Raw genomic sequence first — 26699 nt, 5'->3', positions numbered from 1 at the left:
GCTATATTTGACCCTCTAACTTTCCAAAATACCATAAAACCTGTACATACGGGGTACTGTTTTACATGTGAGATATCGCTGAATACAAATATGTGTATTTTATTGCAGTAAAAGCAAATCGTATTATGACATTCACAGTTAAAATGTCATGCAGAACTAAAAAAATAATATTTCTTAAAGGGACACTATAGTCAGCAGAGGAGAAGGGGCGGGCAAAGGCCGTAAGCTGAACTGTCAGTCAGCTCAGCTCGCGGCCGCGCACAACGCGTGCATGCGCGGTAGTGAGCTCAGGACTTCATAGGGCGGCATGAATGTTGCCCTATGAAGTATGTGCGCATGTGCGGGGAAGCCGCGCATGTGCACAAGGGAGAAATGACGCTTCCAAATGCGTCTGATTGTTTCCTGCTCGCACCCACCTATTTCGTCATTTTGACGAAATAGGGGGCGCAGCTTCATGAGTCTCCCGGCGCTGGAACGAGGTGAGTAAAAAGGGCTGCCTGGAGTGTCCCTTTAATTTCTCCCATTTTTTTAATATTTTATTCATATTAAATTATGTGTCATAGCTAAATATTTGATGTTAAATGATAGCCTTGTTTGTCCTCAATAAAATGATATTTAATAAGTGTAGTCCTCCACATGTTAGCTACAACTAAACATTTCATAACTATCTGGCAAAGATGGGCCCCTCAAATACTGGAGGGCCTGCTCCTCTCTATACCTGGCTCCATTAATTTCTCTTCAGCTCCTCTCCCCTGACCTTTGCATTGAGAACTAGACCAAAGCAGGACTTGCATGTCTAAGGTTCAGATTTGAGAACTTTTCCAAATATATTTGTTTATTACTACATATATCAAGCATATTGTAACAATGTTCACTCTACCAGCCCAAGGGAGGTCAACGACTTTGCAAACATGATATTGCTGGAGACAAATAAAGCAACACCTCTCTAAACATGCTTCAAACAATCCTATATGCTGCAGTGGGAGAAGGAGTTGAGGAGGGAGTTCTCACCTGAAACCTAGCAACTGGCTTGGAGCCAAATGCATTACACCTCCAGATACCAGCCACAAGATTTTTATGAGATGGCACCTAGTCCCACACCACTTGGCTTCCATTTAACTTCTGCACAATCAACCTGCTTGGAGATGCAAAACCGGGCGAGGCACCACCCATCATATCTTTGGGCCATGTCCAGATATGCAACCTTTCTGGCTAGGGATTCAATCCATGATTCAAAACTTTTTATTTTTTTGTTTTCTGTACCCTATATCTTTTTTTTTTTTTTTTTTTTTTTTTTTTAAATTCTTTATTTTTCTTGTGCATGTTTATACAGTTAACATTTGCCTTGCGATGCCACGATAGCATTAGCAGGCCACTTAGGTACAATGAAGTTGACATGGCATACGATTTGACAGCACATTTTTTTTTTGGTAATATCAGAGTTGTAACAGTTGCGTCAGAATAAGAGATGCGATTTTAATCTAAAGAGTAAAAATATTCAAGCTTGGTCTTGCGTTAGATTAATTATTACTGGTAATACAGGCTGCTTAGAGATAATAGACATGTTATATTATATTAACAAGCTTAGACCATCATTTTTGTTATTAGATGGCATGACGTTTAAACATAACAATTGGAAGTAAAGTATTATCTGTTTCCAGCTTAGCTAAGTAGGTTTTCGCTGTAAACCATTAAACATAGGTTAAACGATCTGAAAGGGATTACATGCTCGCTATTAACATAGAGCTAGACATTAGTATGGTCTAAGTAAGTTGGAGTACAGGCTATGCAAGATAACATCAGTTACAGCTTTCTACATATTGATGAGGTTTAACCACCAGGGGACAACGAAGAGCCGGGCTTGTCAAGTTGGGTACATCTGGAAGCTTAATCATGTTAAGTGCTTTCTATGGGGGACTGCATAGATAAAATCCACTGTTGTAAACTATATGTGGTATTAAGAATGGTGCGCTAAGATAAATATTACACAGTGATCTGTTGTAGCTTTAAGTGTATGGGGTTGGCAGTCGCTTGGTCATTCCTGCAGCTGTGTTTGGTCGGCTGGCTTCCTGGTTGTGATCAAGTTCCTTGTGTTTCACGCTGTGAAATGCTTGGGTACCTGCCGGCCAGGAGTGTGTTCGCTGGTACCAGCTTTGGGTTGGGAGTAGCGCTTGTGCCCCGTGTCCATAGCTCCGCTAAATTGCGGCAGGGTCAGATTCCGATCATAGTCCCCACAGACCCGCCGGTGCCAGTGGTGGGTGTTGTTTCGGCTGCTGTGGAAATTAGTATGTACCTTTCGAGGTTATCCGATGGTCTCTGTTGCCAGTTGGCCGCTTTCAGTACGCTGTGTATTTATCAGCGCCGTTGCTCCGATGTTGTGGCTTGTAGTAGGCGCGGCGGCCATCTTGGTTGCTGCCATGCGGTCTCTGGTTAGACTTTTCCCCCTGTTCAGGTGTCATGGGTGATGGTGGTCTTTACTTCCCCGGTGGGGTCCGGGATAACCCCCCCGGCCCACAGGGGGGGAGAACGGGGCCCTCTGCAGGCAAGCGAGAGGTCCCGCCGGACCAGGTGCAGGGGATCGGCCGCTTCCCCCGCCAGGGCCTCACGGCAGGCCGCAATCCCGCCCGCCTCTCAGTCGGCGTCGCCTCAGGACGAGAGTCACCGGCCGCCCCGAGGGTTATTGCTCAGGTCCCCTTGCCTTGCTGCAGGTTTCTCAGGTTGAGATGGGGTGTTTTGGGGGCGATTTGCAGGGATTCCCCGGGGAGCCGAGGTGCCCCGCGTCCATCCGGCTCGGCGGTCAGGCCCCGCCCCCGTACCCTATATCTTTTTAACACGATTAAAAACGATATATATATGTAGTAAGGCCTTTTGGCCTGTGTTTGTGGGAGGGGCGTATGACACACCCCTTCCCTACTTAAGGGACACCCCTTACCTGGCTCCATACCGTCGAGGTCAGCGTTGCATGAGAATCCACTTCCGGTTCACGTGCGGCGCCATCTTGCTTTTCAAAAATCCCGCGGTTTTCGTCCGGTGTAGCTGTGTCCAGGATTCCTTACAGGTTTTCCGCCCGTCCAGCTCCTCACGAATCCGGTCTTCGTCGCAGACTACGTCCTAGTGACTTCCAAATCGTAAGTTCGACGCCTGGATCATTCCCACGGCGTCGCGCTGTTAACCAGGCCTTACTTTACGGCCTAACACTTCACGGCCTAACACTTTACGGCCTAACATTTTACGGCCAGCTACACTTGGTGGCTAACAGTCTTTTCATTAGTTTATTCACGAATGGTACTCATTCACCTGTACCCACTTCGTTTCAAATCGTTGTCTCATAGCATAAGTACTCATTCGAACTAACTGTCTTTCGGTTTTCTGCATTACTCATACACGTAACTTTCGCATATTTTATGTATCAAACAGTCATTCAGCGATATATGCTCATGGCAGTTTGCTCATGTCATTCACATCGCTATTCCTTTCATAGCTTGAAATTCAGCACAGCCTGTATACGTATATATAGATCAATAGGTCGGTTATTTACCTGTTTATGTACAATCCATAGGATATGTTATTTAAATCTAATTATGTGTTATGTTATCCGGACTTTATATAAAATATTCATGTTTTCTCATTAAATTGTATAGCAGATATAGTACATAAACGTGATAAACTTTCTCTAAAGGTATTTCTGTATATTACGTTGTCACAACCATGTACACACGATTACATGGCACGTACACTTCTGACCTTTTTGCATATACTCAACGATATATCGAGTATACAAGAACACGGTCACAATATCACACATTGTCGGGTTGAATCACACTTTCGGTTCAACCACTCATACATCTATTTTTCTGCATATTGTCAAGTTTCATATTTTCTACCTCACCCACATCTTTGAATTTATATCAAGGTTATCAAATCTATACCGGATAAAGCACATAAAACCCTCTGCACCAGGGATACTACAGTAGCATGGCCATATATATATTGATAATTTTGCTCACTAGATAGACACATTATACGCACCCACTACCAGGGTAAATCCCTGCGTTACGGTGTTACCCCATAACATATCAGGCAGATGACTACCATACTCAAAAATTTTCCACTCCTACACATACGGTCAAATTCTACGACAGCATATCTAGTCTACATTAGTATCACAAGATCCAATTCTCATACTATCATTTCTATTTTACCCATTTAGGTTTATCCAGGTTGTTCTTTACCTGACGTTTCATATACGTATACATACTATCAGGTACGTAAGCCTGCTCACGTATCACATACGTTCTCCCTACATAGGACTTAGAGTACTGGCAATCAGGGGTATAGGCCCAAATAGGTATCTCCCCTCTTGGCATACTGCCTATAGTTTAGCGGTCCGCGAGGCCAACACCCCGCCTCAACGTTTCGGAGGCAAACGCCCCTCGAGCCACACGTGAGTTAGCCGCCTCGCATTATAGAGAGGGCGTCACCTGTCACTCCCTTCCCTGTTTTCTTTTATTATCACCGAGAGGCCTACGTATTCCTGCCACTACGATGGGTGGCCTCAATATCCCCTCGCGCCAACGCATAGATAGAGCCTCTCATAGCCACTTGGCAACTAGCAGGGCCTCATCTGTCACCAAAGAACAAGATTAATTTTTCGCCTTAGCCGGCATAGTTAGCCCGCCAGTACATCCCCTGGGGTTTTTAACACACTAACGGTATATTTTCTCATCTAGTATGTCTCAAGAAGGGTTAGAGGATTTCTCCATCCCGAGCACTCCGGTTAGACCAAATACCCCATCACCGGAAGAAGACATGGCTAGTCCTGCATCGTTCAGGTCATGGACAATCCCTCGCATTACCAGCGAACTCAGGAGGCGACACATTCCTTTCCCCGCTACTGCCAGGAAAGCGGAACTATACAAACTGTTGCACACCTCAACTGATAACTCTGATGCAGGGGAAGGGACTAGCCAGTCTAACCCGACAGATATACACGGCATGCTTACATCCCTCATGTCATCCATGGGCAAGGTCAACTCCAGGCTGGAGAAACTGGAATCGGTCACCACAGCCCTTACCTTGGCTGGGTCAGCCACTGTGACCCCTCCGCCACTGGTCGAGTTGCCACTAGTTTCTCCAGCCACCACCTCTGACGAGCAGGAGGTTAACCCTGCCCATATGATACCTGAGCACCTTAAGAAAGACATTCTGGAAGGTAAAGATGTCAACTTAGCTGCACTACTAATTGCCTCCCAGGATGTGGTGGAGCATAAAACTTATGCGTATGAGGATATTTCTGTGGTGGTCAAGTCCAGGGATGCACGCCTAAACAGGAAACTCCCGGAATTTGTGTTGGCTTTTGGCATCTACCGGGATGTCATATGTGCCGTTTACCCACACAGGCGTGAGGAATTTGACATGTATATGCACAGGCTGGTGGACCTGGGCATTAAATATGGTGGATCGGCATTCTACGATTACCATAGATCTTTTTCTGCGAAAGTGTCAGGCGCCTTCTCACAGTACGGGACAAGGTCCAACTGGAGTAAGATAGACACAGTGATTTTCTGCAGACACTTTGCAGGGCTAAGGACGCTGGCTTGTGCATACTGCTCCTCCATGTCTCATTCGGCAAATTTTTGTCCCACCACTGCTAACGAGCATACCCACATGCAAGGACCTAGCTCCGCTGGTCCTACGGAGAAAATAGCTAAAGACAAACTGGGTAGACCTATCAAGTTTCTGGGCAAATCCCAGATATGTAATAACTTTAATGTTGGTACATGTAATTACAGCGGTTGTCGTTTATTGCATATATGCTCAAAATGTTTCAGGGCACATGCAAAAATCATGTGTCCCAATAAAATGTATCCCAAACAGTACCTAACGTCTATAAACATATCCCTACTTGCGACATTTCTGTCACAGCATCCATCTACACATTTAGTAGATTTCATAATCTCTGGTCTATCAGAAGGATTCCACACGGGTATCATACATATGCCTTCAGGAATCCTAGAATGTCCAAATCTACAATCTGCCCAACACAACCCTACAGCTGTTGACACACTCATAGCTAAAGAAGTGACAGAAGGTTTCTTATTGGGACCTTTTCAATCCCCTCCTTTCACTACATGGAGGACAAACCCTATCGGGGTTGTCACAGGAAAATCTTCCAACAAGCAGAGACTTATTATCGATTTGTCGGCACCACACACCTCTACCACTCCTACCCTCAACTCCCTTATACCATCGGAGGAATTTTCCCTGCAATATTCCACTATAGATCACGCCATTACGGCTATCATACAGGCAGGAGTCGGTGCATGGCTCAGCAAGACCAACCTAACAAATGCATTCAAACTACTACCAATCCACCCCACACTGTGGCACCTACATGGCATCAAGTGGGCAGGGAACTACTACTTCTTCTCACGCCTAACTTTTGGTTCTAAAAGTAGTCCAGCCATATTTGACACATTTGCCGAAACCCTATGCTGGTTACTACTCAATATATGCAGATGCCCTACAGTCATACATTATCTGGACGATTTCCTAATGGTCGAGGAGAATTCTTCCCCTCCCAGTAGCCTCAAAGAAACCGTCAGCCTATTCAACCAGTTGGGGGTCCCAGTCTCCCCTACCAAGACCGAAGGCCCAGATACCATCATCACTTTCCTGGGCATCATGCTAGACTCGGCCAACATGCAAGCTAGCCTACCACGCACTAAGGTAGAAAACATCCTGACAAACATCAACCTCTATATACAACTACGCACTTGTAACCGCAAAGAATTACAATCTTTACTGGGGTCACTCAATTTTGCCATGCGTATTATACCTCAAGGCCGTGCTTTCATCTCACGCCTCCTCAGCATGTTCCCACTGTTTCTACATGATGCACACAGATTATCCCTAGATACCCAAGCCACGGCAGACCTTCTCATGTGGAGAAACTTTTTAACCTCCTGGAATGGTAAAAGCATGTTCCTCCCTCAATTGTCTGACACTTCTCCTACTGTTTGGACAGACGCGGCGTCTACCACAGGTTTTGCAGCGATATTTGGGAACGAATGGCTTTGGGGCAGCTGGCCTTCAGAGGTGCAGGACCTGGAGCGTTTTTCCTCTACCTCAGCTCTTTTTGAGATATATCCCATCGTGGCGGCTGCCGTGGCATGGGGACATCTATGGACAGGTTCATCAGTAAGGTGTTACTCAGACAACCAAGCAACCTGTTACATTATTAACAAAGGTCGCTCCAAATCCCTTACTATCATGAGATTTTTGAGGAAACTCACTTGGTTGGCAGCATGTCATAATTTTTTCTTGCATTGTGTTCATATGCCAGGTATATGTAACGAGGCAGCTGATAATTTGTCTCGTTTTAAATTCCAGGCCTTTCATCAACTTCTCCCATCAGCCGCGCTCACAGCCACGGCCACTCCACTGTTCCATCAGCTAGTAATGGACTAGACGTTATCATGCAACATTGCAGAACTTTGTCCCAACTAGCTCTATCTACAAATACCAGGAAAACCTACAACAGAGCCTTCAGTTTATTCAAAAGATTCCTTTTGGAACACAATATATTACAACCGTTCATCATGACATCTTTTTTAGGTTTTGCCTCTTTTTGCCACATCAAACTCAAACTTTCTTACAACACAATCAAACTATATCTTACAGGCATCCAACATCACATGCTGACATTACAACCCAACAACTCAAGTTTCATGTCATCATACCAAATCAAGAACATCCTTAGGGGTATACAAAGATCTGAACCCCCGCATACAGCACAGAGGCTTCCTATAGATTTTCATATCCTTAAGGAATTATCACAACTACTAGATCTCAAACCCTTCTCCATCAACACAACTCTAGTCATCAAAACAGCAATTTACGTGGCTTTTTATGGGTTTCTGAGACCTAGAGAATTTACCGCCATCAATACAACACAATCCACTCACCTACTGCTCCATTCACACTTAACCAAACACATGGACTATTATATCCTGACACTACCTCATTCCAAAAACAGTCAACATGCTCCACCCGTAGAGGTTAAATACTATCCGACTCACAACAGATGGTGCCCTGTCCAAATACTGGACTCTTATACAGAGAGTCTCAAGGCACCGCCATCACAACCACTTTTTGTTCTACGAGGTTCAGTTCTCACTACTACCAACTTCATGACCCACGTTAGGTCCTTACTAACACAGCTGGGACTCAAGCCAGCTAACTATTCAGGCCACTCCTTCCGCATAGGAGCGGCCTCCACAGCCTCCAGTGTAAACATACCGGTTCATGTTATCAAGACACTGGGGCGCTGGAAATCATCCGCTTACACACGATACATTCCTAACCCTGTACAAGAAGTAAGAAATGCTTTTCAGAACATGTCTTGTTAAAAGTATGTATATTGGTAGTTTGTATTAAATATTGAAATTTCTATTTTTGCCCTCTTTATTTTCAGGCCTACCTCATCGTCGGTTCCGGCACACCACAACCGACTTGCTACTTTTATACCATCCTACACTTATTAAGGTCTTATTTCTCTTTGCCATCATGAGCCCTTCACACAAGTAGTAAGGCCTTTTGGCCTGTGTTTGTGGGAGGGGCGTATGACACACCCCTTCCCTACTTAAGGGACACCCCTTACCTGGCTCCATACCTTCGAGGTCAGCGTTGCATCACCCTCCCACCCACTCCTCTTTATCAAACTCCTTTTTATTACATCTCTTCTTGGTGGGCCCTCTTTATTTTCAGGCCTACCTCATCGTCGGTTCCGGCACACCACAACCGACTTGCTACTTTTATACCATCCTACACTTATTAAGGTCTTATTTCTCTTTGCCATCATGAGCCTTTCACACAAATATATATATATATATATATATATATATATATATATATATATAGTTTTTAATATATATATATATATATATATATAGTTTTTAATATATATATAGTTTTTAATCGTGTTAAAAAGATATAGGGTACAGAAAAGAAAAGTGGTTGCTGAGGAAGCAGAAAGTCACTTGACCCACTTAACAATCTCGGTGTGCATTTTGCGTATCAAGTACATCTGCTATGCATAGATTCTTTTCTTATGCTATTATATTTCCGCCTTTTATAATCTTGGTTAAGCGTTTCTGTTGTTAGTTATGGTAGTGTGTCAGTAGTCATCCTCATCGCCTCTGTAAGTACTCTGACTCTCTTTTCCCTAGGTAGGTCATATGAACTCTGTAGTTGAGTTGGGGTAGGGTGGGGCGATTCCTGTGTCGGTGTGGGCCGTCGGTGGAATCTGTCAATATGGGCTGTGATTCCTAGGCCTACAGGTTGTGTGTCTGTCAACCTCCGGCACGTGGTTATTGTGTGCTTGTGCTCGCGTAACCCTTCAGTCCGTCTAAGGGTTATTTGTCTGCCAACCTCTAATAGTGGTGTGTTGTGTTGGGGTGGCGGTGTCCCTGGTTTCATGATGCTTCTTTTGTTTTCCCTAATGGGGGTCTCCCCGGTCGTTCTGTCAGCCTTAAGTGCGTCATCATTTGGGTTGTGCCTCGCGAATTTCGTCGGGTAAATCCTTAACTAGGTGTGAGGTACGTGAGAGTCCAAGAGCGTCTCGGCTGCTATCGTTCGGGGTGTATGGTGCATCTGTATTGTGTGGTGTATCGTGCTGCCGCATGGGGCCCTTCATCAGCGTATGTCAGGCTGTGGTTACATATGTTAATGCAGTATATATCTCACATATATTTGCCACAGGTGAATTCCAGACAGAGAGTACAAATGGAATGTGTCCGAATGTCTTTTACTTTGTCATAATTGGGTATTGAATTATAATGGGGGTAAAATGATTCATTTACACAATTGTAACCTAGGGGATGCAACCTAAAACTTTTTTTTTTTTTTAAATGAAGGATTCTGAGTGCTTTTTGAATGCACTGTATATTAATGAACAAATCAGTAAGGTTTTTATGTTGTTTTCCCTGCAGTATGATGCACATGATCAGTTATCCTGCAACTTTATTACTGATATAAGTTTATTTCATGGCTTCATTCATTTTGACACATAAGCAAGCTGGCCAAAAATCGATTCTTAGTTAAAACAAACAAATTGGATGAATGCCGTTCTGCCTCATAAAAGGATATTTACAATAGGGGGAAATGATAATATAAAAACCAAATGTTGAGCAGGTTTCCAGGAAATATGGTTGGAAGAAGATTAACTGTGTTTGCTATTGCTATAAATGCTGAACATATTGTTGCTGGTGCAGAATGATTATATTATTTTTCCTATGTCCGTTTTTTTATTGTATCAAATGGTTTTAGATTTATTTTATTCTTTCTTATGGTTACAGAAGTATCATGTGAACTTAATCTCTTGAGGATGTCCATATTACGTTCTTGGATGTATTGACTACGGACTATAGCCATCAGCAGCCTGGCAGCAGTGAACATGTGTGCCCTGCTGCCATTGTGTCTCATTTCTCTCACTGCATCTCTAACTCCTGTATCTTTTACAGGGATAGTCCCGTGGTCAAGGGGAACTCTCTCTTGGCTTTAACCGGACTGGCTGTTGCTGTCTCAAAATATGAAAACAGCCTCCCGTCAGAATCTGATGGTGCTCCAGAGGTACATGCAGTACTATAGATGTATATAAATGCATGATTTTCCATCTTGTTGTTTTGTGGTTCTTTATTTTTTTTATCTGGTGTGTGTAAAAAGAGCAGGCTTTAATTGTTCCTGGTGCAATTTTGTGCACATATCCCACTGTTCAGTGATGACCATTTGAACCAATTTTCTAGAACTTCCCATTCGCCTATTATTATTTTGCGGTTGGTCAATTCAAACCATTTGAGAAATCAGACTCTTGGCATATGCACTACCCATCTTCAACTACACCTGGTTTCTCCTCTGTCAATGCTCCCATTCTGTCCAGGTACTGTGTACTATTATGTTAAAGTATCACACCACTGCCTAAATACAATAATATTTACTGATCAATAGGTATACCCCTGATGAAAACATGCATGCATTTAATTATGCATGTTATATTTGCAAATGCTGCATATCTCTTGTAGATCCCCTTCAAACCCAGCTCAGACTTCCTGTGGCTGCCCAAAACCCAGAGCAGACCAGAGCCAATGCAGCTCAACGAGAAGTCTTCACACGGCAGTTGCTCTGGAATAAACAAGAAGTAATAGGAACTGTTGTCTTATTGACAGCTTCTGGTGTATGAATGTCAATTTATAAACTTGCCAGTTTCTAAGGGAATCTTCATATTTTTTAAGAAAGAAAAAAGCAAACAAACAACACATTGTTCACACACAGAGAAAACTGCACTGGCCAATACAGTAAATATTGTCAGAGCTCTACACTAAGTTCCTATAATCTATGCTCACTTTGTGTAAAACCAGAGCTCCATGATGTTTGTCTCAGGGGCAGAGAGCAGCTTAGCAGTAACTGAAAGGTGAATGATGCACACATTAAGATGACAATTACTGTTCCTTGTGCCTCCAAAAACACCCTGGATGTGCATTCTGGCTTACTGGCCCTAATCATCTTAGAAACATAGAAACATAGAATGTGACGGCAGATAAGAACCATTCGGCCCATCTAGTCTGCCCAGTTTTCTAAATACTTTCATTAGTCCCTGGCCTTATCTTATAGTTAGGATAGCCTTATGCCTATCCCACGCATGCTTAAACTCCTTTACTGTGTTAACCTCTACCACTAAAGCTGGAAGGCTATTCCATGCATCCACTACCCTCTCAGTAAAGTAATACTTCCTGATATTATTTTTAAACCTTTGTCCCTCTAATTTAAGACTATGTCCTCTTGTTGTGGTAGTTTTTCTTCTTGTAAATATAGTCTCCTCCTTTACTGTGTTGATTCCCTTTATGTATTTAAATGTTTCTATCATATCCCCCCTGTCTCGTCTTTCCTCCATGCTATACATGTTAAGATCCTTTAACCTTTCCTGGTAAGTTTTATCCTGCAATCCATGAACCAGTTTAGTAGCCCTTCTTTGAACTCTCTCTAAGGTATCAATATCCTTCTGAAGATAGGATCTCCAGTACTGTGTACAGTACTCCAAGTGAGGTCTCACCAGTGTTCTGTACAATGGCATGAGCACTTCCCTCTTTCTACTGCTAATACCTCTCCCTATACAACCAAGCATTCTGCTAGCATTTCCTCCCTATACAACCAAGCATTCTGCTAGCATCTTATTCATAGATTATTGCTTATGTCTTGCTTGTATTTTCTCTTTTGTCTATGGCACCTACTGAAAATACAAGAGATGCTCAGCCCTCTTTGGAGAATTTTACGGGATGTATTCTTTAGCAGTTGTGTGTAGTTTCATTCCAGTAAAGAGACGGAGCTGAGCGACTTCCATATGTTTCCATGAGTAAAAAAAAATTATTGAAAAATAAAACATTTTGGACATGTCTTTTCATGTTGCTGTGTAACGTCCACCATGTTTTTCTCTCCTTTACTGCTTTCTTTAGATTGAACCAGATATCCTCCCTACCACTGCTTGGCTTTCCATGGTGCTGGACACCCTACTGAGTATTGTGGACAATCACTACTATCCCAAGGGCAGGATCTTCCCGTGGTTCCAACATGTGAGTTGCTAATAACGTGGTAGTATGTCTGTTTGTCAAATGAAATTATACTTCTTAAAAATGATGGTTCTAGATATTTAGAGTTTTCCAAGTACAGAAGATGTCACGTTTCAGCAATGGCCATTTCTTTGTTGCCAGCATTGCATGACAGACATCAGTACCCTAGTATTTTCACTCACAATGATGTACAGCCTTTAAACTATTTGTCATCTTGATGGTTTCTACTTGGCAATGCAAAGAGGCCACAGAAACTCATTTTCCAGTCAGTTCAGGGGACCCATTGATCATTTAAAGGGCTTTATACTCAAACATGGAATTTCAGGCCCGAATTCTTGGGACTTTCTTTGACTTCGGGTTTAATTTTTTTTACGTTCTCATATCCAATCTTTATGTATCTGTCATATATCAAACACTGATTTTGTTCATTTATAGCTTCCCAGCATGCATTTTTCTCCATTTTATATTATACCTAAAAGTTGTACAGTTTAGGGTAGGAAGTCAAACTCAAAGGCAGAGTGTTCAACTGATGCTTTCAGACAATAAGCCAGACATGCACAGCAGAAGTATGATCTGTGAAGCTAATGGAAGATCCCCATGTAACTTGTCAAACTGTTGGGAGGGTGCCAGTGCACTTCTGACACCATAACCACTACAGCACGCTGTGATTACGGTGCTTAGTGTGTTCCTTTAAAATTTAAAGGGCATTCAGTAATGTTACGGTGTACCAGGCTCTGATTTGAATTGTATGCCATTTCAGTGCCATTCACCTTCTGACTAGAAAATATAACATCTGGTATCTTTAGCCTTGTTAGTTTATTTATAATCATTTATGTACTGTAACAATGTGTATAAAGCATGTATAGAGTGCTTTGAAAATATAGTGTTATTCTGTTCTAGTCCAGCCTTGTAGGGAAGGTTACCATGATACCATGCTATTGCATCCCAGCATTGAAAGTCGTGCTTAACTGAGCATTTTATGTTAGTAAGAATTTTAGTCAGTACAGGATGTTTACCTTATTCTTCCTTTTTCCAGTTTCTTTTTTTGGCTGTGTTAGATTATCTTGGAGAGTTTTCTCGAAGGTGAAAGGGTTAATAATTCTGCTTTGAGGCACTCATTTATGAGGTGTTACTTGATGTTAAAAGTGATAATGCTAAAATATATCCTAATCAGGGCATAACTCAATTAGTCTTTGTACACTTGTGGATTGATACTTTGAAAATACTTTGTAGCCTTGGATAATTTATCGTATAGCGACCATCATTTAAAAGGGAATCCAACGACACGAGCTCCGGCCGGGCGGGTGGAATCCAGTACAATAGCGGCGGCTACTAAGCCCAAAACCACTCGAGGGTACACCACCCACGTCGGGGGTGCCCTACAGATCACCACTCGTTGCATAACGAAGCCGGGAACACGGAGACCAACATGTGGCCTACTGGGGCTGAAGCAGGGGGGAGACGGACGCTCTCCCCAGCGCACGAGCCCACAAGCAACCTCATCATAGCCTACCCCCCTCCCCCCCCCCACCGGACCGGTGGGGGATATCCCGGTCCCCTCTGGCCACACAGACCTGCGAGGAAAACGAACGTCACAGCCACACGACATGGCCGCCCAACCTAGACCTACAAAGCGGAGCACCCGCTTTAAAACGCACATGTCCCCAATGGAAATATTTGACCAGCTATGTACAGGCCGCAGGGAAGCCCTGCAAAGCCGAGGGTCAACACACCGACAAGCTGACCTAACGATGGCCTCGTGGATAAGACCAGCGGCGAGACGCAACTATTACAAACAGGTCCCCTGGGCATCTAAGATGGCCGTCAGGCAAAACAGATTCCAGAGGGCCCTGAGAAGGGAAACAGCAACACATCCCTCGAACACTCGCTCTCACCCGCACACGAGCAACACAGGGACCTTAAAGCAAGCAACGCACTCAAAGACGCCTGATCTGGATTCCGGCCACCGGCACAGCACTAAGCACCTCTCCTCGAACAAGACTGCAACACAAGCGGCTAAGACACTAAACATCATGAAGATGCCTACCGGAGCTGACCCCTGCAAAAGAGACACCAATCCCTGTGGACACTATGAAGGGACTAGCAACAACAGTCCACAGGTCTTACCGGCGCTGGGTATAGGCTGAAGTGCCTGCCATATTGCTTCACAAGGGTGTTCACAACCTGGACTGCCCCGAGCACCCACGACAGCCGAATACCCAGACCCAGAAGCCTAATACAAGACCCACACAGATTATACCCCCATGTCATCACGGACTTGTGGTAAAAACACTAATAATGCTGAAACCGCTCCAGAGGGTTCAACAGACAGTTAAAGGGACACTATAGTCACCTGAACAACTTTAGCTTAATGAAGCCGTTTTGGTGTATAGAACATGCCCCTGCAAATCCCTTTGTTTATGAACCCTAGTCACACCTCCCTGCATGTGACTTGCACTGCCTTCCATAAACACTTCCTGTAAAGAGAGCCCTATTTAGGCTTTCTTTATTGCAAGTTCTGTTTAATTCAGATTTTCTTATCCCCTGCTATGTTAATAGCTTGCTAGACCCTGCAAGAGCCTCCTGTATGTGATTAAACTTCAATTTAGAGATTGGGATACAATTATTTAAGGTAAATTACATCTGTTTGAAAGTGAAACCAGTTTTTATTTTCATGCAGGATCTGTCAATCATAGCCAGGGGAGGTGTGGCTAGGGCTGCATAAACAGAAACAAAGTGATTTAACTCCTAAATGACAGTGAATTGAGCAGTGAAATTGCAGGGGAATGATCTATACACTAAAACTGCTTTATTTAGCTAAAGTAATTTAGGTGACTATAGTGTTCCTTTAAGCTCAGACAATGCAGTTAACACTTAAGATTAGATCATACAGCGATGTTACTTTGAATTTTAAGCAAGAGTTAGCAATTTTTTATTTTTTATTTTTATTTTTTTTGTCTTTTAATATCTGGCAGCCTATGTACGGACAGCACAATATGTATAGATAGTATACACAGACCAAACTATAGACACATTGCAAGACAAACCACTATTTTAAAATTACATTGACAAACTTAACTTGGCATTGTTAAGCGTCACTTATCTTACTTTACTTAATCTTGACATAAATACTGTTCAGCCAAGCTTGATATACACACGTAAATATAAAAATTTGCAAATATTCATGCCACCTCTATTACTCTTGTGAAACACTGTTATGGTATATGTTAACATCTTGTAACCACCTACACAATGAAAAATAAAGAATTAAAAAAAAATTATCGTATTGCAGAAGTTCAGTAGAAGTGTATTCACTCTGTGGCAACACAATCTTCCTATTCAGTTTTGCAATAAATTTTTTTTGAATTTTTGGGGTCGGGCTGGACCGTCTAGCTGGGCAGACGTTGTTCACATCGGCTCCTGAGCTAAATCGCCATAATTAATAAAAAATAGCTACTCTCAGCCCTTTAACAATTACCAGCCTGCACTTGGAGACTCCTGAACAACTCTCAATTAGAGAGACAACTCAAGATGCTCCAACATCTCGCCTGGTCCATGACCTCGGCAGAGGAGACTGCCAATCTTCCGAGCCTGGCCTGGTTGGAAGAATCCTGCACCTGACTCAAGCCCCGCACACCCCCCCCCCCCCCCTCTATGGTCCGGTGGGGGTTATCCTGGACCCCACTAAGTCTGTACTCTCCTCAGCACTATTCTAGAGCGATCCCGGTGAAGGTGGCTCCCACGCCGTCTACGCAGAATGGCTGATGGCAACCCTGCAGTACAGTACGATGTAAAAGCATCGATCAGACGCTGGAAAGAAGGCTTTGAAAAAGCATTTGACGTGATCTGTCCGCGGTTCTGGAGGACCTTGCAGGAGAGGGAGATTCACTCCACACCGCCTATTCCTGCTTCACCAATCTTGGGCAAAGCAGTGGCCCAAAGACTCCTTCCCCAGCGAAGAGCTAAGATGGCTCAACGAGCCCGGCGTAGTTCTCGCACCCGGTGGAAGATCCCACAGCATGTTTCAGATGGCAGAGGGAGCTTCATGTAGACGCAAAACCTTACTGAAGCCTGGAACAGGAAGGCATGAGCAAAATGGGCATCGGTTAGGCAGCCTGCATACAGAGGTTCACTTAACCTAACAGTAAAATCTTGTAAGTGTTTAACCCCTTCCTCCATCTTCAGCGTGGCGGGAGGGGGCCATGAGTTTGTTTTCCAGGCACTATAGTGGTCCTTTAAGCAAAGCATTATCCTGTTTGATACATACTTCTGCTGAAATGTCTCTTTAATGCCTGCAATCATACAAAATATACTAATCATGTTTGTAATCCTGTTATTATACCTTTAAAAATTGTGCATGTCTTTCTCACTGCCTTAGTACATGTAAGCTATGTATCTCGACTCTATTGTCATTGGCTGTTGGGGCATGACAAAACCGTGTGCATTTTTCTGCACTACAAAAATAAAGAATTTTACATTTTTTTAAAAATACGTGAATTTTACTATAGCCTTTTACATTCCTTATAGACACATGGCTTATCAAGTTGTTATTTAAGCTGCATTGGTTATGTAAATTATCTTTTAAAGAACATTAATGAGTTTGGCAGTTCCTCAATACAGGCAATCATTTTTATGTAAAAATACAAAACGTATAAAGTGAAATAACGTTCTAGCAGAAATTAACTTAATGTAATGCATGTGTCACATATATAGTGTGTACAGATCTTGTGTACAGATCCTTGCAACATGGGGCCGTGCATTATCATGCTGCAACATGAGGTGATGGTCGTGGATGAATGGCACAACAATGGGCCTCAAGATCTCGTCATGGTATCTCTGTGCATTCAAAATGCCATCAATGAAATCCACCTGTGTTCGTTGTCCATAACATACATCTGCCCATACCATAACCCCACCGCCACCATGGGCCACTCGATCCACAACGTTGACATCAGCAAACCGCTCACCCACACGACGCCATACACGCTGTCTGCCACCTGCCCTGTACAGTGAAAACGGGGATTCATCCGTGAAGAGAACACCTCTCCAAAGTGCCAGACGCCATCGAATGTGAGCATTTGCCCACTAAAGTCGGTTACAACGACGAACTGCAGTCAGGTCGAGACCCCGGTGAGGACGACGGGCATGCAGATGAACTTCCCTTGAGGCGATTTCTGACAGTTTGTAACTTTGGTCATGCTAATCGATTGTTGCAGCAGCTGTCCGGGTGGCTGGTCTCAGACGATCTTGGAGGTGAAGATGCTGGATGTGGAGGTTCTGGGCTGGTGTGGTTACATGTGGTCTGCGGTTGTGAGGCCGGTTGAATGTACTGCCAAATTCTCTGAAACGCCTTTGGAGACGGCTTGTGGTAGAGAAATTAACATTCAATTCACTGGCAACAACTCTGGTGGACATTCCTGTGCTGTGATTAAACTGTACATTTTAGAGTGGCCTTTTATTGTGGCCAGCCTAAGGCACACCCGTGCAATAATCATGCTGTCTAATCAGAATCTTGATATGCCACACCTGTGGGGTGGATGGATTATCTCGGCAAAGGAGAAGTGCTCACTAACACAGATTTAGACAGATTTGTGAACAATATTTGAAAGAAATAGGCCTTTTGTGTACGTAGAAAAAGTCTAAACTTCTCTATAAACTGCATTGAACTGACTGAGTATGGCGATTGTCGCATGTTTGCCTTGGTGCCCAGTGCTTTATGGGAAACTGATGTTGTCTTGGAGACATTCATAAACTACCTGTCCTGCACTGTTGTGTTTATACTGTCTCAATAAACCCTTAATGGATTTATTTTCTCATAATACACAATTCAGGGGGATAGCATGTGTGCATGCTCACTACATCGAGACTGTACCTTTAACTTCTGAGTTGATCCTCTGCCAGAATTTGTCAGAGTTTGGTTTGCAGAAAATGAGCTGGCAGGCTTCCACCAAGCCCTGGTGGGAGAATGTAACAGCAGATGGCTTATTTCCTACAGGGGGTTAATTCATTTTAATGAACGATACCAAGACATAAATAACCAGAAAGACAAGTCCCAAGATACTCTGCTTCAAATACGGGAAGGCACACAGCACCAAGAGATTTCCATTTCATACAATCAAAGAGCACAGATTTTGAGTGTTGGACTCAATGCACTTCAGTGGTCTTCAACACGTTGCTTTGCATTTATGGTAATATTTGAGCAAATGAACCGTAACTGGTAATTTCCTGACACTATGTCCTGTGAATGTGACCTCATATCGCTTTTATTGCACTTTTCTTTTTCTTTTGAATGTTTTCTTTCCCAAAGTCTCTGCCTTCAATCTTTCTGAATACTGTGTCAAGAAAATAGTGTCAGTAAGGACCAGTTTTCAGCGTGCATCACAAACTCCCCATTATAGTCTTCATTTCAAAGAACCTCTTATTCATACCGCATCCAGTTCCACCTTTTTATTAACTCTCCATGTTGCACTGATGGAGAGCAGTGATTGACATTGGTATTGTTACAAACCTGCAGTGCAGTAGTAATGTTTGTGGGCTATCCTTCTGAGACATTTTAAATCTAACATTTCGAGATCTGCAAAAGAAAAAGTGGGTCCAATTCAGACAAAGCTGCTGAATATGGCTATGTATCTTTTATGGGATTATATAAAATTACCGTGGGTATATTAGAAGGAAAATAAAACTCTAGATCCGTTCACCAGGGGAAATGTGATACTTTTATATATTTAAAAACTTTAAATAAGGCATGTAGAAAAAATCTGCGCTAAAATACCTCACTCTGCAATAAATAACAGAATTCTATTTATAATACCAGATGTTACCAGATGAGCGGTCTTTATAGACAACCGTCGAGGTGAGGGATTGAAAGCGAAGGAGAGCAATCCCTCTGCCCTCCGCTGCAGCACTGCATTGAAACAGTTAAAGGGACAGTAGGGAAAGTCTGTACCATCATGCAGTTTACAAGCACAGCATATGGTTATTCTTCTCCTCGATGTTGTGCTGCACTCCGTATATGCCATTAGCTCTTTGTTTATTCTGCAGTTAACTGTATTCACTGGTTTGCTTTGCAACAATATGTTGCTGGAGAGATGAAGAAATAATTATCACAATAGCTATCATTCCGAAAAACCTCACTTCATTTTCCTCTTCATAAAACAGATTACTACTCCAGATTATTTCATCCCCACGGAAAGAATCCATCTGCCAGGAAGCTTTCCTTCCATAATAATGCTGGAGAGGAGCCAGGTGACATCGTTCAGCAGCATTGCTTATCTTTTGCTATTTTGCATCAGTCAGACTTTCTGCTGGGCGATCACCTTTATTGTTAAGCTCTGTCTTTCTTAGTGTAACTATAAAGTATTTATTAGCATAACGATATATTTTAAGTCACATCGATTATTATTCTTTTTTTTTTTTTTTTTTTAACTAGTGTGTTTATAAAATACACATTATTTCCATTAAAATTCCCTGGTTCTCTTACATTTTGTGTTGATCCAAAGAAGGCCTTTGAGAGATTTGGAGATGGTATGAGAGTTGTACTTGCAGCCAGATTTGTCGCTTTTAATCAGGGAGGTTACAAATAATCCATTGCAGTTACAATGTCAATTAGGCTCTCCTGATATCAGACTCACAGCATGGCTAACATTTTCTCCAAACAGTGTTCATATGACCACCTGTCAAAACAGGCCATTCAGTTTATTAACAGTTACTGATAAACATGTTTTTAATAACAGGATAGCCTTTAATTGCTAATTTTTTATATACCATTATACAGATGTTGGGCTTTAAATGTAATGATCCCACAGACACAATTTTGTCTTCATGTAACACATCCTTAATTTTCGAGGGGTCTAAATAAGATAAATGCAGAAAACATTTGTGATTTTATTTTATACTAATTTGTTACAGAAATCCTACTCTGGAGAGAATACAGCTAGTGTTATTGCTCGTTCCTGTGCCGCCAGTGCACTCTCTCTGCTGGTGCCAGTATTGGTTGTGTCATTTAAAGAGAAAGTGGCAGAAATTCTCAGTATTTTGACAGCCCGACTACCTGGGAAGCCAGGAGCAGATGAATCTCAGGCTCTTCAAATACACGTGGGACTGGCACTGGGGATGTTTATTTCCCGGCTGTGTGAGGAGAAAGTCACGTACGTATGTTTCATTTAATTCGCTGCATGCTACTTCTTTAAAATGGTTTAGTACAATACAGCTACTATGACTGCAGACATATCCGATTAAACTCAGATAGCCCTGCCAGTGGATATGTAATTGCAGCTGATGCAAGTGCTTAATTAAGGTTATCTTTCCAAGCTAGCCTGTTAGCATTTACTTACGAGTTAATTTAATTCTACTTCTGCTCTAAGAGCTGGATGTCCTCAGAATGTATTTTTTATTTACATTTTTGGTAATGTGTCCTTGTGTTTCCAGAAGCCGAATTATATTAATTGATTGTATGCTTTCTAAGATACCTATGCTTGTTTTTTGTATATGCCTTTGTGGAGGCACTATAGACGAGTATGTTTCTAAATGCAGTTGCTTACATTTTTAAATGTATCTCCTATTAATGACCTTATAATATGTAACTACAACAGCATCTATGTACCTGATGTTTGAAATTGTGATGAGCATTTGTAGTTTTGGGGCCTCTAATCCCACTTCAATTTATATTATTACATACAATTCATTAAACGATCATCCATGTAAAAAGAATAATAATAATAAAAAAAACTTCTAAACACATTATTAACTTATATATATTCCTCTGCCTTATAACGAGCCCATCAGAGATAAACTGTGAGGTAAAAATGAGCCCCTATTAGTAATTTATTGTGTAACTAAAAGAGTGATTAAACATTAATCCAACTGCCCCCCAAAACAAGGACAGAAGGTGCCTGTAGCAAGTGTGTTAAAAAATTATAAGCTTAGAGTCATGTCCATGTCTACAAATGCTCGCAGTTTAGGGAATAAGATCCATGAACTTGTGGCAATAATGGCAACTGATAGTGTAGATTTAGTCGCTGTTACTGAGACATGGTATAATGAGAAAAATGACTGGGACATAGCAATACCAGGGTACTCTTTATATAGAAAAGACAGGGAAGGCAATAAAGGGGAGGGGTGGCCCTGTATGTGAAGGATAGCATAAAATCTAGCCTAATAAAAGTTAGTGAGGCGAACATAGTCCGTTTGGGTTACATTAGAATTTGGTAATCACACAGTAACTCGTGTAGGTGTGATTTATAGGCCCCCAGGACAAATAGAGTTAGATAATCTACTAGTTGAGGAAATAGCTAAATTGACAATGAAGGGGGAAGTTATCATCATGGGTGACTTTAATCTTCCTGATGTGAACTGGAAAACCAAAATAGTTGGTTGTGCCAGGAGCACACATATTCTAAACTCCCTAATGGTATTGTCTCTAAAACAAGTCGTTGAGGAGCAAACTCGTAAAGAGGCCATACTAGATTTAAGGTTTGGTATCCGATATTACTATAGGTGAAAGTTTAGGATCCAGTGATCAGTCAGTGTGGTTTAATATAAGAACAGTGACTGAGTCACACCACACAAAAACAAAAGTTTTAGACTTTAGAAGAACAGACTTTTCTAAAATTAGAATATGTGTAAAGGAGTCATTATAAGACTGGAGCAATTTAAATGGAGTCCAAGAGAAATGGGATTATTTAAAAGTTGCACTACTGAAGGCAACAGAAAATTGCATTAGGCTTGTCAGTAAATGCAACAAAATTCAAAAAAACACTGTGGTACTCCGCAGATGTGGCCAAAATAGTAAAAACCAAAAAGTCAGCATTTAGTAATTATAAAAAATCCCAGAGTGAGGAAGACAGAATGATCTATACGATTAGGCAGACAGAGGCTATGCAAGTTATAAGAGCTTCCAAATCACACACAGAAGAGTAGAGTCAGTAAAAAAAAAAAGGGGGACAAAACATTTTTTAGATGCATAAATGAGAAAAGGAAAGTAAAACAAGGATTAGTTAGAATAAAAACAAAAGAAGGAAGGTATGTAGAAGAGGATAAAGGTCCAGCTGTCTGCCTCAATGAATATTTTTGTTCAGTATTTACAGATGAAAAATACGGAAAGGGGCCTCAGTTAGGAAAAAGGACAAATTAGTCATTTGTTACATGTGAGTTTACATGTGAGGAAGAGGTTATATTTCAACTGTCAAAAGTAAAGACAAACAAGTCAATGGGACCTGATGGAATACACCCAAAGTTATTAAAAGAGCTGGTATACTGCTTAAATGTAAACAGATTTATTTAACCAATCATTGTTAACAGGAGTAGTCCCAGAAGATTGGAAGTTAGCAAATGTTGTGCCCATTCACAAGAAAGGTAGTAGGGAGGAGTCGGGCAATTAAAGGCCAGTAGTGGGGAAAGTAATGGAAACCATGTTAAAGGATAGGATTGTTGAACATCTAAAATCACACGGATTTCAAGATCAGAGACAACATGGGTTTACTTCAGGGAGATCGTGCCAAACTTGTCCTATTGATTTTTTTGATTGGGTAACTAAAATAATAGATCAGGGTGGTGCAGTAGACATTGCTTACCTAGATTTTAGTAAGGCTTTTGACACTGTTGCATATAGAAGGCATATCAATAAACTGCAATCTTTAAGTTTGGATTCCAATATTGTTGAATGGGTAAGGCAGTGGCTGAGTGACAGCCACAACAGAGGGTTGTAGTCAATGGAATATATGTAAAGCATGGGCTTGTCACCAGTGGGATCTATACTTGGACCCATTTTCTTTAATATTTTTATTAGTTATGTTGCAGAAGGTCTTGATGGTAAGGTGTGTCGTTTTGCTGATGATACTAAGATATGTAAAAGGGTTGATGTTCCAGGAGGGGATAAGCCAAATGGCAAATGATTTAGGTAAACTAGAAAAATGGTCAGAGTTATGGCAACTGACATTTAATGTGGATAAGTGCAAGATAATGCATCTTGGACGTAAAAACCCAAGGGCAGAGTACAGAATATTTGATAGAGTCCTAACCTCAACATCTGAGGAAAGGGATTTAGGGGTGATTATTTCTGATGACTTAAAGGTAGGCAGACAATGTAATAGAGCAGCAGGAAATGCTAGCAGAATGCTTGGTTGTATAAGAAGAGGCATTAGCAGTAGAAAGAGGGAAGTGCTCATGCCATTGTACAGAACACTGGTGAGACCTTACTTGGAGTATTGTATGCAGTACTGGAGACCGTATCTCCAGAAGGATATTGATACTTTAGAAAGAGTTCAGAGAAGGGCTACTAAACTGGTTCATGGATTGCAGGATAAAACTTACCAGGAAAGGTTAAAGGATCTTAACATGTATAGCTTGGAGGAAAGACGAGACAGGGGGGATATTATAGAAACATTTAAATACATAAAAGAAATCAACACAGTAAAGGAGGAGACTATATTTAAAAGAAGAAAAACTACCACAACAAGAGGACATAGTCTTAAATTAGAGGGGCAAATGTTTAAAAATAATATCAATAAGTACTACTTACTGAGAGGGTAGTGGATGCATGGGATAGTCTTCCACCTGAAGTGGTAGAGGTTAACACAGTAAAGGAGTTTAAGCATATGTGGGATAGGCATAAGGCTATCCTTACTATAAGATAAGGCCAGGGACTAATGAAAGTATTTAGATGGGCCGTATGGTTTTTATCTGCCGTCACATTCTATGTTTCTATGTAATTAACACCTCCATGCTGCTGTTTAACCCCTTAAGGACACATGACATGTCATGATTCCCTTTTATTCCAGAAGTTTGGTCCTTAAGGGGTTAAAGCTGGTTTAACTACATACATTTAACTACATACTTTATTTTATTATATCACACTAACATACTTAATGAAAACGATTGCATTTTAAAGAGGCTCCAGGAGTTAATATATATACATACAAAGGTTTCAGTCTTCACAACAGGACTTTTATTAGGACACAGCCATATGCCAATCCCAGGAGTATGTGAGAATATCTAGTTCAGCAGTTCCATTCATTTAAAAAATAGTTTACAGCAGCTCAGTGAAGGGGTATGCTTATAGCAGTAAGGAGTTTTGCAAATGAATGTAGTTATAAGCCATTGAATGATGATAGGGACTTGCTTTAGAAATAGCTTATATAGGAAGCATTGGTTGTCATAGGAGTATACCTTTTAAATAACCACCAAAGGTACTCAGACCTCTTCATGTCAATTACATTTTGTCTGTGGGTGCAAAGGCCCTTTAGTTTTAACCCTGCAATCTAAAACATTGCTGTTTAGTAGGTACTGCGGTGTTATGATTGCATGGTTAACACACATCTAGTGGCTCTCTTCCTGACCAACAGTAGAGGTGCTTCCACATTGAGAACCGAATCAAACTCCAGTAGTTTTAAATAGTAAAAAGGACACTATAGAGTTAAGAATGCTTGCATGATAACCTCCCTGTAGGTATGGTGCCAGCATTGCTCTCCTGTGTAAATAGTCATATCATTTGCTAACAGTTTGACTTCTTACCCGGGGTTAACTGGTTGCTACTCTTAACCTTTCTGCCTCTGGTATTGAGAGCTGGAGGATCCTGGTTGGAGCTTCTGTATTTTGCGCCACCTTATTTATATATACATTTAAATAGTTTAACTACTTACATTGGGGGGCGCCGGGGCACTCCTGGCACCATAACCTGTAGAGCATGCTGTAGTGTTTATGGTGCTTGGATTTCTCCAGTAACATACGTGTAAAACATGACTACAATGTCTTAGACTTATAACTGTGGATTAGTAATGATTGTGGAGTTATTCAGCTGTAGGGAGAAAGGTTTGGTTACCCCATTTATATGTAAAATAAATGAGCAGTGTAAGTGTTTTTTGTGTTAGTTAAACTATTAGAACATCCATTGGTATTATATATACATTGGTACGGAACATATAATGTATTCATTTGATCTTCTTCCTTTTTACAGTGATGTATCTGGGCAGCAGATGAACATACAAATGATGAAGTGTCTGGATGCACTGGAAAGTTGCTGCTTTGATCCTGGTGTTGAAAACAAGTATGCAGTTTAAATGGAATTAGACCATCTTATATTTCAGAGTATATTGCTAATAAGGAAACCATTTATTTGAAAGAAGAATTTTGAGAAGGTGTTTGAGTGTGCTCCCTTCTACACAGCACGAATGTTAAGCTATAGTATGCTAGGGTTTCAAACACCTTGAGCTTTTAGGAAAATACGTGCTTACTGTCATCAGTGTTAGTGGCTCACAGCCTGAAGATTTTCTCGCTTACTTGGAGTAAGAGAAACAGAAACCAGCCTGTAAAGAGGTACGGTCAATGAAAAAGGTTCAGTACTAGCCCCCGGTAAGAAAGGACCCACAGAAAAGTTTAAAGGGACTCTATAATCACCAGAACAACTACAGCTTAATGTAAGTATAGTCAGTCCCTGCAGGCTTTTTACAGTAAACACTGTCTTGTCAGCCAAGGAGGCAAATCAGGGGCAGAGCCAGCACCAGCGGACTGGAACAAAGTTAAGATTTTACTATATGCCAGGGGGACTAGATAGTGCTTTTAACACTATAGGGTCAGGGACATGTGTTTGTGTTCTTTTAAAAACAATACCACAGAATAAGGTAATATCGACTTTATTCCTTAAACAGTGAGATATATATTTATATACACCCAAACTAAGCAAGCAATGAGATCAGATGTAAGCCATATTTTAACTAAGGTTTGCAGATGAAATGACAGGTGGTCGTCTGGGGACTTTGTGCAAATAGTAGCCTAGTTCAAGAAATCCTTTTTTTTTTCCTCCCTTAATATGGAGTAAACGATCTATCATTAAGTTTAAACTGGCATCATACCCCTTCTATCCTTCCATTTGGTGGGGAAAGAGTAAACAAAAGAGAGAAGTTACTTATTAAAGGGACACTATAGTCACCTGAACAACTTTAGCTTAATGAAGCAGTTTTGGTGTATAGAACATGCCCCTGCAGCCTCACTGCTCAATCCTCTGCCATTTAGGAGTTAAATCCCTTTGTTTATGAACCCTAGTCACACCTCCCTGCATGTGACTTGCACAGCCTTCCATAA

At 41.6% G+C, this 26699-nt stretch overlaps 1 protein-coding gene across 2 annotated transcripts in view; it reads left to right on the top strand.

The window, feature by feature from the left end:
* FOCAD (focadhesin) overlaps positions 1 to 26699 on the top strand; it is a 207238-nt gene that overhangs the window by 155702 nt on the left and 24837 nt on the right. For both annotated transcript variants that reach the window (XM_063455217.1, XM_063455218.1), the window contains exons 25-28: positions 10524 to 10632; positions 12510 to 12626; positions 20532 to 20770; positions 25576 to 25665. In XM_063455217.1, coding sequence (XP_063311287.1) covers positions 10524 to 10632; positions 12510 to 12626; positions 20532 to 20770; positions 25576 to 25665 — 555 coding nt within the window. The remainder of the gene's footprint in view (positions 1 to 10523; positions 10633 to 12509; positions 12627 to 20531; positions 20771 to 25575; positions 25666 to 26699) is intronic.

This window comes from Pelobates fuscus, chromosome 5 (genome assembly GCF_036172605.1).
Source record: "Pelobates fuscus isolate aPelFus1 chromosome 5, aPelFus1.pri, whole genome shotgun sequence".
Lineage (NCBI taxonomy): Eukaryota > Metazoa > Chordata > Amphibia > Anura > Pelobatidae > Pelobates > Pelobates fuscus.
The sequence above is the reverse complement of the archived record's forward strand: the minus strand, read 5'-3'. Positions and strand labels throughout refer to the sequence as shown.